General features: G+C 44.4%; 1 protein-coding gene across 1 annotated transcript in view; it reads right to left on the bottom strand.

The window, feature by feature from the left end:
• The window catches only part of ZFAT (zinc finger and AT-hook domain containing), a 224,205-nt gene that overhangs the window by 114,079 nt on the left and 99,383 nt on the right, over window positions 1-10,743 (bottom strand). The window contains exons 6-7 of the mRNA XM_017499885.2: window positions 8,811-10,267; window positions 7,775-8,007 (exon numbers count right to left, since the gene is read on the bottom strand). Coding sequence (XP_017355374.1) covers window positions 7,775-8,007; window positions 8,811-10,267 — 1,690 coding nt within the window. The remainder of the gene's footprint in view (window positions 1-7,774; window positions 8,008-8,810; window positions 10,268-10,743) is intronic.

Here is a 10,743-nt window from a genome sequence, read left to right as displayed (position 1 = left end):
TCAAAAAAAAAAAAAAAAAAAAGTACACGTACTGACTGAGTGTACCCATTTCTAGAAAGAGATTGAAAGTAGCTTCCTCTACCTCTTCCTCTTCCTCTACCTCTTCCTCTTCCTCTACCTCTTCCTCTTCCTCTACCTCTTCCTCTTCCTCTACCTCTTCCTTGGTGCTTTGTTGGCAATATATTTTAGCTTATCTCCAGAAAGTACGTGTAAGATTTCTTTTTAATATATGGACCTTTATAGCCAAAAAGAGTCTATGCACTTCTCAATGACAAAAGTTAACTATTCTAAACATTTGTTGAGAGACCATCAAACTCAATAGTACACCATCACCAATCACTACTGCTATTCCTCTTTCTCCTCCTCCTTCTTCTCCTCCTACTAAAAAGGAGAGTTAGAAGGACAAATTACTCTAGACAGGCCTCTGCCTATATACCTGAGATTATGCTGTGTCCTTACAAAATTTAGTGATCTCACTAAATTCCCATGGAGGTGGGTGCTACTGCCTTCATTTCCAGAGGATTCATTAGGTTATGGAGCCACGCCATTTCTAAGTCCCAGAGTCAGAACGCAACATCAAGTGCACCAACTCCCGAGCTCTTAGCATCAGAAATCTTTGAGGTTTTCTGCGAAGCAACACAGGCCAGAAACAAAAGGAATACACTGGCATATCATAAACATCCACCAGATGCTCCACTTCCTGCTGCCTCACACTTTTGTGTCAGAAGGAACTTTATTAAATAACAGATTCTCAGATTATACCGTAAATTGTAGTGGAGGGAGGAGCCCAGGAATCTCATTCATCACAATTACCTCCATGTGACTCTAACTGAGGAGATCATGAATGATGTGATTTAGGCCACTAAATACGTATTTAAGGAGACTCACAGGGGGTCACCCATCTGACAGCACCACCCAGCACATTCACACATACACACTGACAGATAAACATGTAAACACTGAAACAAAGCCTCTGAAAAGAGCACTTACCCTTGGTAGAGGTGAATAATGCTGACAAGTTCTATTTTATTTTATTCTACTTCATTTATAAGATATCCTAGTTGTGAGTCACTAAACTGATTTCATAGCCCTCTGATTTTTTTTTTTTTTTTTTTTTTTTGCGAGAGAAAGAAGATGCTGACCTGGGTGTTCTGTACTGTACGTATTTTCTAATGCAGTCCTCACAACCCAAAGAGGCACAGAAAAGTACTTTTGATCTCCATTTTTACAGATGAGAAAACGGAGGCTCAGGGAGGCTAAGGATTTGCCCCAAATCACAGAAACAGATACGAGATCTGAACTCGGGTATACCAGAACCGAAAACCTCCTCTCATCCTATAAAATCATGTTCGCTCAAGTCCCCCCTTTATAAAGTTGCACAGTGCTGTAAAAGTGGATTTGCTCCAGAAATGTCACTAACTCTCTTGACTAGATCCCCATATTTCCTTAATGCCAAGACACCTTTGACTATAAGTTGGCATCATCTAGTTACTAACGGGAAGCAGGAGGCAGTGGGAAGAAAGTTGGTTAAATGGACACATTCTTTCCAATCATTGGGTGTATCCTTGGCTAATAAATGGTTTTAAGAGTCACAGAAATGGGCACTTTGCCAGATTATCCTACAGTCCTAATGAAACTGGAAAGGACTTGGATATGGGCCCATCTGAGGGGCAGGTGGGGAGATGGCTACTTTAAATCGCCTTCATTTTTGAGCTTCATGGGACTCTGTACTGAAAGCAGTAAATGCTAAAACAAATGCAGAAGGCCAGGCAGCCAGAATTACAACACTGGCTCGGGAAACCGAGCCCCACGCTGGCACAAGGCCTCGCCCAGGTCCCGTGCATTTCCTCACCAGAGCAGCACCGCTCTCCCAACCCAGCTAGACCCTCCATGACCACAGTCCTAAGATGAAGCACATGGACATCCACAAAGTACTTTTATATCACACAGCACAGTCATGCTGTCTCACTATATTGCCACCATCCAGAGAAAGCAGGGAAGTATTTTTCAGTCCACTTTCAGGAAAGGGAAATAGAGACCATGCAGTCTGCACAGCCGAGAGACCTAAAGCCAGAGCACTGTCCTGTAACTCCAGATTCCCAGTTCTATCCATTCCATGGCAGCAATAATGGCACAAGTGTCAAAAACAGTGACGATGACACAGATAAATACTGGTGGGTGGCAACTAAAACATGGATCATTTTTCTTAGATGCTTCATAATTATTGAAAACCCCTTTAAGGAAAGGTTAATACTTAACCTCCTAGAGTTAACCTCCATGCTTTACTTAGGTGATTTTGCCAAGAATTAGACTGAATCCTGTAAATTTAAAACACTCTGTAGTTGGGAGATACTGTCTTGGTGAAATTACCATTAAAAAATGATATCAACTAATGAAATGCAGTATATCCATGCAATGAAATATTATTCAGCTATAAAAAGGAAGCCATGGATGAATTAAGTGACAGCAATGAGTCACAAAAGACTGTATTAAATATACATATTTTATGATTTCTTTCAGATGATATGTCCAGGACAGGCAAATCCACAGATATAGAAAGGAGATTAGTGGCTGCCTAGAGCTAAGGGAGAGCAATAAGGCAGCTGATGGGTGCAAGGTTCCTGTATGGGATGATGAAAAAGCTCTAAAATTACCTGTAATGCAATTCTAAGCAAAAAGAACAAAGCAGGAGGCATCATGCTGCCTGACTTCAAACTATACTACAAGGCTACAGTAATCAAAGCAGCATGGTAATGGTACCAAAACAGAGATATAGACCAATGGAACAGAACAGAGGCCTCGGAGGCAACACCACACATCTACAATCACCCGATCTTTGACAAACCTGACAAAAACAAGCAATGGGGAAAGGAGTCCCTGTTTAACAAATGGCGTTAGGAAAACTGGCTAGCCATGTACAGAAAGCAGAAACTGGACCCCTTCCTGACACCTTACACTAAAATTAACTCCAGATGGATTAAAGATTTAAACATAAGACCTAACACCATAAAAGCTCTAGAAGAAAATCTAGGCAAAACCATTCAGGACATAGGAATAGGCAAGGACTTCATGACCAAAACACCAAAAGCATTGGCAACAAAAGCCAAAATAGACAAATGGGACCTAATCAAACTCCACAGCTTCTGCATAGCAAAAGAAACAGCCATTAGAGTGAATTGGCAACCAACAAAATGGTAAAAAATTTTTGCAGTTTACCCATCTGACAAAGGGCTGATACCCAGAATCTACAAAGAACTAAAACAGATTTACAACAAAAAAAAAACAAACAAGCCTATTCAAAAGTGGGCACAGGATATGAACAGACACTTTACAAAAGAAGACACACATGAGGCCAACAAACATATGAAAAAATGCTCATCATCACTGTCATTAGAGAAACACAAATCTAAACCACATTGAAATACAATCTCACGCCAGTTAGAATGGCGATCATTAAAAAATCTAGAGACAACAGATGCTGGAGAGGATGTGGAGAAATAGGAACGCTTTTGCACTGTTGGTGGGAATTTAAATTAGTTCAACCATTGTGGAAGACAGTGGGGCGCTTCCTCAAGGACCTAGAAATAGAAATTCCATTTGACCCAGCAATCCCATTACTGGGTATATATCCAAAGGATTATAAATTGTTCTACTATAAGGACACATGCACACGAATGTTCACTGCACCACTGTTCACAATAGCAAAGACCTGGAACCAACCCAAATGCCCATCAATGATAGGCTGGACAGGGAAAATGCGGCACATATTATGCAGCCATCAAAAACGATGAGTTCGTGTCCTTTGTAGGGACATGGATGAAACTAGAAACCATCATTCTCAGCAAACTGACACAAGAACAGAAAATCAAACACCACATGTTCTCACTCACAGGTGGGTGCTGAACAATGAGAACACATGGACACAGGGAGGGGAGCATCACACACTGGGGTCTGTCGGGGGTAAAGAGGGGAGGAACAAGGTGGGGTGGGGAGTTGGGGAGAGATAGCATGGGGAGAAATGTTCAATATAGGTGATGGGGAGGAAGGCAGCAAACCACACTGCCATGTGTGTACCTATGCAACAATCTTGCACGTTCTTCACGTGTACCCCAAAACCTAAAATGCAATAAAAAAAAATTAACAGCAGCAAGCAAAAAAAAAAAAATTAGCTGTAGTGATAGTTGCACAACTCTGTGAATATACAAAATAAAAATAATAAAAAACCACATTGGATTTCACACTTTAATGAGCAAATTGTATGGTATGTAAAATTGTATATCGATAAAGCTGTTACAAAAAAAAAAAAAAGAATCCACCTTAACTGTCCTTGAAAACATGGAATTCTATTTAAAACACTTTGCAATAGCAACTTTATTATCAGATCAAGAGTCTTCATTCAGGGAAAGCAGGCTTCTTTTACTGTGTCAACATTTTCTTGGTACCCTTGGCTTCATTACAAAAATAATCTACAGCCTCAAAAGACAAATGTTGTCTAAACTCAAAATCCTAGAACCTGTTATCATAAATCATGCTATCTTACTATGTTGGCAACATGGTCTACCTGCTTCATGGAAAATATTTAGTAATTCAATATCCAGGAGTACATACAAAAACCTTCCCCTTGGTTTGTGCTGTTGACTCTGCTGGGAATTTCCTCCTCACTCTCTTTCCTGGCTGAAATCTACTCATAACCTTAGAACCTCTTCTTCCAGGTAGCCCTCAGAACCTTCCTCTGAGGCCCTTTCCAGGTAAATTTTTTTAGGGGAAGTACATTGTTGTGTTGATGTCACTGTCCCTCTCATGTTGCCGTTTTGCCATTACTGTTTATTGTTTAACCTCCCCCCGACCCAAAACCAAGAGCACCCTGAAGGCAGGGACCAGGTCTTTCTGGAAATCCCAATGCCGGACCCGCAGAGGAGGCAGCCTCCAGTCAGTGCTGGCTGGCTTTGGAAGTAGCGGCATCACATGCACCTTTAAAGGCATCTCAGTTGGAAGAACTGCAAATATCAGTAAGGGAAAAGACTGAAATTAAGCTTACAACTTCAAAGAAAATGTGAGCGCTAATGAGAAACAGGCTTGCACATCTTTTTTATAAGGTCAACTGAGTCACACCCCCGTATTCAGCACACTGCTCTTCTCTTGCAGTTAGTTGCATAGAAATTTTATTATTGTAGCATAAAGCACAATGGCCACTTAACAGCACAGAAAGAATCAACACAGTCCCTGCTCTCATGGCACGACATCCACTTCGACCACATTCCTTCAGATGATGGACACATGTACAGGAGACCTACCAAGAACCAAGCGGTTGATGTTAATGACCAACTACAACAAAGTGGGGAGCCCAGGCAGTGGTCAGAGTGTGGCTTGAATTCTGTCTCTGTCCCTTACCAATGGCACGACCATGAGCAAGTTACCAAATGGCTCTGTAATGCCAGGCCCCTAATCTGCCCAGTGGAGGAATACTCCAACTACTAGAAGTAATATGAGAATTAAGGCTGCACAAGGGGCTGGCCCACGGGATAAAGACAGTAGCTGTTCCCTTCCCTTTCCCCCAGCATGTATTTCCCGAAATGCCATCCTAAGTATTCACACTGAAGAGATAAGCCTCTCAGAAGGAAGATTTATAACAACAGAAAGTTGAAAAGAGAAACCTCTTTAAATGCTGCTTTATTAAGAATGAAAGCAAATGAGACTGAAGCCAAAGATCTCAGCGCACATTCCTGACATTCCTCCGCTGATTGTGAGGCCCAGGGATGTGGCCAGGAGGCCGAGCATCGGCACTGCGGGAAGAAATCGCTGGGCTGGACCATGGGTCCCTCACAACAGGCAGGCAAGATTTGGGCGTGGAAGCATACATACGGTCCCAGGTGGTAAAGCTCACCTACAACTTACTTTTTCTTGTCATTCTCCCAGCCTATGTTTCAAACTCTCTAAATCCAGAGCAGCAAGCATCAAAAGAAGAAGTAGAATCAATAATGAAAACAGTCTATGGCACACAGTGCTCGCTCCATGCCAGGCACTGTTCTGAGACATTTACATCTATTCTCTCACTTCATCCTCACCCGAGGATGGATAAACTGAGGCAAATAGGTCACATGACTTATCACAAGGCTAAACACGTGGCAAATGGGGGAGCCAGGGTTAAAACCCAGCAGTCCACTTCCTGGTCTTAATTGCCATAGTCCAAGGCTTCTCCCAAGAACATGTTCTCTTACTGATTTCACACCCTCCTGACTTCATATGAGTTTCCAGCAGAATCACTTTAGTGAATTCTGCCACCTCACTTTTCCCTGCCGTAATAGAGTACTGGAAGCAGTATTCTAACAGCAGCTCCGAGAAGAATTACAAACCACATGTTTTCACATGCTACCCAGAGAAACACAGACAGAAAGAAAAGGAAGGAGAGAGAATGTGTACTGAGAAGTGCCAAATGACATGCAGCAGCCAGTACCCAGTCAACTATCTGACAAGCACTGTGCCAAGTTCCTTAGAGCACTGCACTAAAGCTCCCAGTAACCACCGATCTATATGCATTCACAACTATAATTATATGCACACACACAATATATGTATGTACGTGTACACATATGTGTAGGTGTGTACTTGCATAAACACACATATATACACAACTGTGTGTGTGTATGCATATCTGTATAAACACACGTATATGCATATCTGTATAAACACACGTATATACACATCTGTGTGTGTGTATGCATATGTGTGTGGATGTATATAAAATAGGTTTTTTAAAATAGATACCTTATACAGAAGGGTATTTCATATTGGTCTCAGGAAAGACAAGTGAGTTCTCCAAAGGCCTGCGACAGTGCTGGAGACAGTGTTTGAATCCAGATATCCAATTCCAAAGCCCATGCTCTAAACTACTCACTACACCCAAACATCCTGACTTTACCCTTAGTGACAAACTGCTGTGGTGTTACCCTTCGTGATAAGCTGCTATGATTTTTATGCCAGAAAACTGTGATAGCACATCAAGTTTCTGAAGCTTCATTTTTTGCTGTCTGCAGTATAAAAAGACATGCAATTAACACAGAACCACACCTGGGGCCAGATGTGCTTCCTTTATAACTTTAAGAAGCCTCAAATCACTCTCAGATGCCAGCCTCCTGAGTTAGATTAGAATTTGCAAAAATAAACACTCATTCATTGTGTTACAAGATCCCCCACCAAAGAGCTAAACAAATTTACCATCGTGACTATGAACAGCATCTTGAATTAACATACCACTGTTTAAAAAGAAAAGTGCTTCAAAGACATTCTCTCCCAGAGACGAAAATAAATCGCACAAAACTATGACAATAGTGGTCATCAACACCTACTACCCTCTTACTCTAAAGCAAATACTGTTCTCATCACCGTACAAGCATTATCTAATTCAACCTCTCAACCACATTCAGTAGTAGCTATTACTGTTATCTTTGCTATTAATTATTCTTTAAAATGCCATTTAAGAAATCCTGGATTCACTTCTCCTCTATAGATATTTCTTCTGTAGACTTCATCTGATGCTAAAAAATTTGCACAGAAAACAATTTGTTCCATCTAATCTCTTTTTTCAACATATTAGAGACTGTTGCTGTGAAAGGAACCTGGGACACCTCCGTTATGTGCACAACTGTGTAAGGAGAAGGACCTCTGTGTGTTTTCAGGGCTGGCCTGCAGCAGAGGCACCTACATATATGCATAAACTCAAGAAAGCAATGAGTACTCAGGGGAGACGGGGCTGCCGCTTGGGCTTGCTACTTACCAGTGCTGTGTGAACTTTAAGATGTGCCTGTAGCTTATATTTATCTGGAGTCGAGTAGTCACAGCCGTCAGTGGGACACTTCAGCAAGATGTTGCTGTGTTTCTGAATTACATGGCGTTTAAGGCAGTTTTTGGTGATGGAAGAATAATGACACTGGGAGCAATAATACAGATGTTCCCGGGTGTGGGTGCGGACATGCATATCAAAATGCACTTGGTACCAAAAAAGTTTGCCTAAAAAAATATTTTCACATGAGAACAAGGAAGTTTCTTTTTGACTGATTTTTGAATTTTTTTCATTATTATTATTATTTTATCTACAGTTACCTCCCTCTTGGGCTTGTCCGGGTCACCCTTCCTACTTTTCACCACATTTCTGTCTGGAAATTACTTTTCAAAGGTGAGAGGTTGCAAATATTAAGGGTGTTACCATTTTTTGAATGATTTCAAGGCTAGGAGAGGAGGAAGCCAATTGTTTGCTGAGAACCAGTCACAGTGCCAAACACCATGATGCACATGCATAAATCTACGAGTCTCTAAGCTCCTACTGGCACTCCTGGGACAGCAGGTCTGGAGCTGGACTTTCTATATCCTGTGCTGCCAGCTCCCCACGAGGTCCAGGAGCCATATTTTCATCGTGAGTTGCAGGGTGCTATTTGGGACCTCCTTACAGAGAGCGGCGGCCACTTTTGTAACCTCTCTTGGCTGATCTAATAGTTGGCCACAATCTAAAGCGCAACTTTAAACTTGTCATGTGCCAGAAGAAAGATTCTTCTTGGTTAGAGTTCTGGGAGAGGTCATGGGTAACCCTCAGCACACACACCTGACCAGGCCAACACGGTCAACTGTGCGGCCATCCCAGCCGCCTCCACAAGACTCCAAGCGCTAACTGCCACACAGGGGTCACCGTTCCTATCTACCATGGAGGAAGGGGGCTCACTTAGGAGGCATTCCAGACACAAGCTCAAATCAAATGCGAGGTGACCACAGTGTGATGGGAGTGGACAGGGCCACGCAGCGGCACTGCCTTTCCTTACCACAGTATTCACACTCCAGGTCTCCATAAACCTTCCGGATCCGCTCGCACAAGCTGGTGTTCATTTGCTTCTTCTGTAAACTGTTCAGGATCTTCATGAAGGCAGTGACGCCAGATCGGTGCTCAGGGGCAGCTTTGCAAGAGTCGGGGTGATGCATGACAGTGTCCCCACCACCAGCTACTGGAGGGAGGAGGTCGGAGGCCTCAGCTGGGTTTGACCTGAGACACCTGCTGGGATCTGGGTCACCAGCTGAAAGTGCAGCCAGGTTCTGCCCTTCCCCTGGGGGGCTCTGGGCGCCCTGGCTCTCCTGGTCTGACCCAGGGTTCTGGGCCTTGGACAGCAGTAGCGTGATCACTTCGCCTTGCGTCTCGACTAAGTCTGCATGTTGTGTGTCCGGGGACTTCTCAGGAGCAGCATGAGCCTCCACAGAAGAGCTATCATTTTTCAACAAAAAGTTATCTGAAACCACCTCTTGAGAATGCAGGTCTGAGGAGGAGATCACAGTGGTTCCCAGCTGGCAGGGTGACGGGGCTGCACTTTCGGCCTGCGGGGAGGCCAGGTGCACAGCTGGGGCAGGTACTTCCCCAGGCACCTCCGGCTCCTTCTGGCCCTCCTCCAGCTGAGTGTCCCCAGGACAGGCCTCTTCCTTGAGTACATTCATGCCCTGGAGGGCAAACTCCTCTTCCGCCAGCTGCAGCTGGTCCCCCAGGGCTTCTTGCTGGATGTCCCCGCCAGGCTCCAGAAGGCAGAAGCTCTGGTTGATGGAACTGGTGAAGACCAAGGCCTCCTGGGATGCCTCATGCACCTCTTTGATGTGGGAGCGCAGCCTGATGGAGCTGACAAACTTCTTGCGGCAGACGGCACAGACATACACGAAGGGGTGCTTCCTGACATGCAGCTCCAGCGCCTGGTACTTGGTGGCCCCATGGCCACAGAGCTCACAGGCAAAAGGCCACTTGTCTCCATGGACCAGCATGTGGCGGTCACGGTCCAGCTCGTTCTTGAATTTGCGCTCGCAGATGTGGCAGTCATAGAGCAGCTGCCGCTTGCCCTCCCTCGTCATCAGGCAGAGCTCGTCCAAGGCCTCCTTGACTTTCTTGTCCTGAGGGTCATGCACGTCTCGGATGTGCTTGATGAGGTTCTTGACGTCGGAGTACTTCTTCTTGCAGAAGCGGCAGTGCTGCTTGATCTTCTTGTGCACCCGCTCGATGTGCACCTTGAGGTGGCCCTTGCTCAGGCAGGTGAATGAGCAGTAGTCACAGGCGAACTTCTCGCCAGTGTGCTTCCGCAGGTGCACGTTGAGGTTGGCCTTGATGGCACTGGCGTAGCTGCACTGGGTGCACTTGTATGGCTTTTCATTGGTGTGGATCCTCAGGTGGGCCTGCAGCGAGTGCTTGAACTTGAAGACTTTGTTGCAGTACTCACAAGTGAAGATTTTGAGCTGAGTGGGACCTAGCCTAGAAACAGATGACAGCATGGTTACATTTGGAGATCTTGAATGTTCCTCAAGAATGCTATGACCTCTTTATGAACCAAACACTAAAAGCTGAAAAGCGAACAAAACTGGACAGACACTGGATGGGTGCATTCATTCACTCAGCAAACAGAATCAGAGGGCTCGTGTCGGGTGATGGTCCTCTAGGAGTTCACAGTCTTGGGGGAGGGAGGACAGGCTGGCAAATGTTTGTGTGACAATGTGGTGTGTACGGACAGGAATATGCACAGGGCAACAAAGGAAAGAGACTTCTAACCTGGATTAGTGTAGCTGAGAAAATCTGAGGAAGAGATGTCTGTCTAGGCTAAGGCCTCAAGAAAGAGAAAGAGGGAAGCAAGCAAAGGAAGACAGAAGAAAGATGGGTGCACTGCCCATAGAAGGGGAAAGATGGGTGCACTGTCCACAGAAGGGGAAAGATGGGTGCACTGCCCACAGAAG

Source organism: Cebus imitator, unplaced genomic scaffold (assembly GCF_001604975.1).
Source record: "Cebus imitator isolate Cc_AM_T3 unplaced genomic scaffold, Cebus_imitator-1.0 Scaffold13, whole genome shotgun sequence".
NCBI lineage: Eukaryota > Metazoa > Chordata > Mammalia > Primates > Cebidae > Cebus > Cebus imitator.
This window is presented reverse-complemented; position numbering and strand designations above follow the sequence as displayed.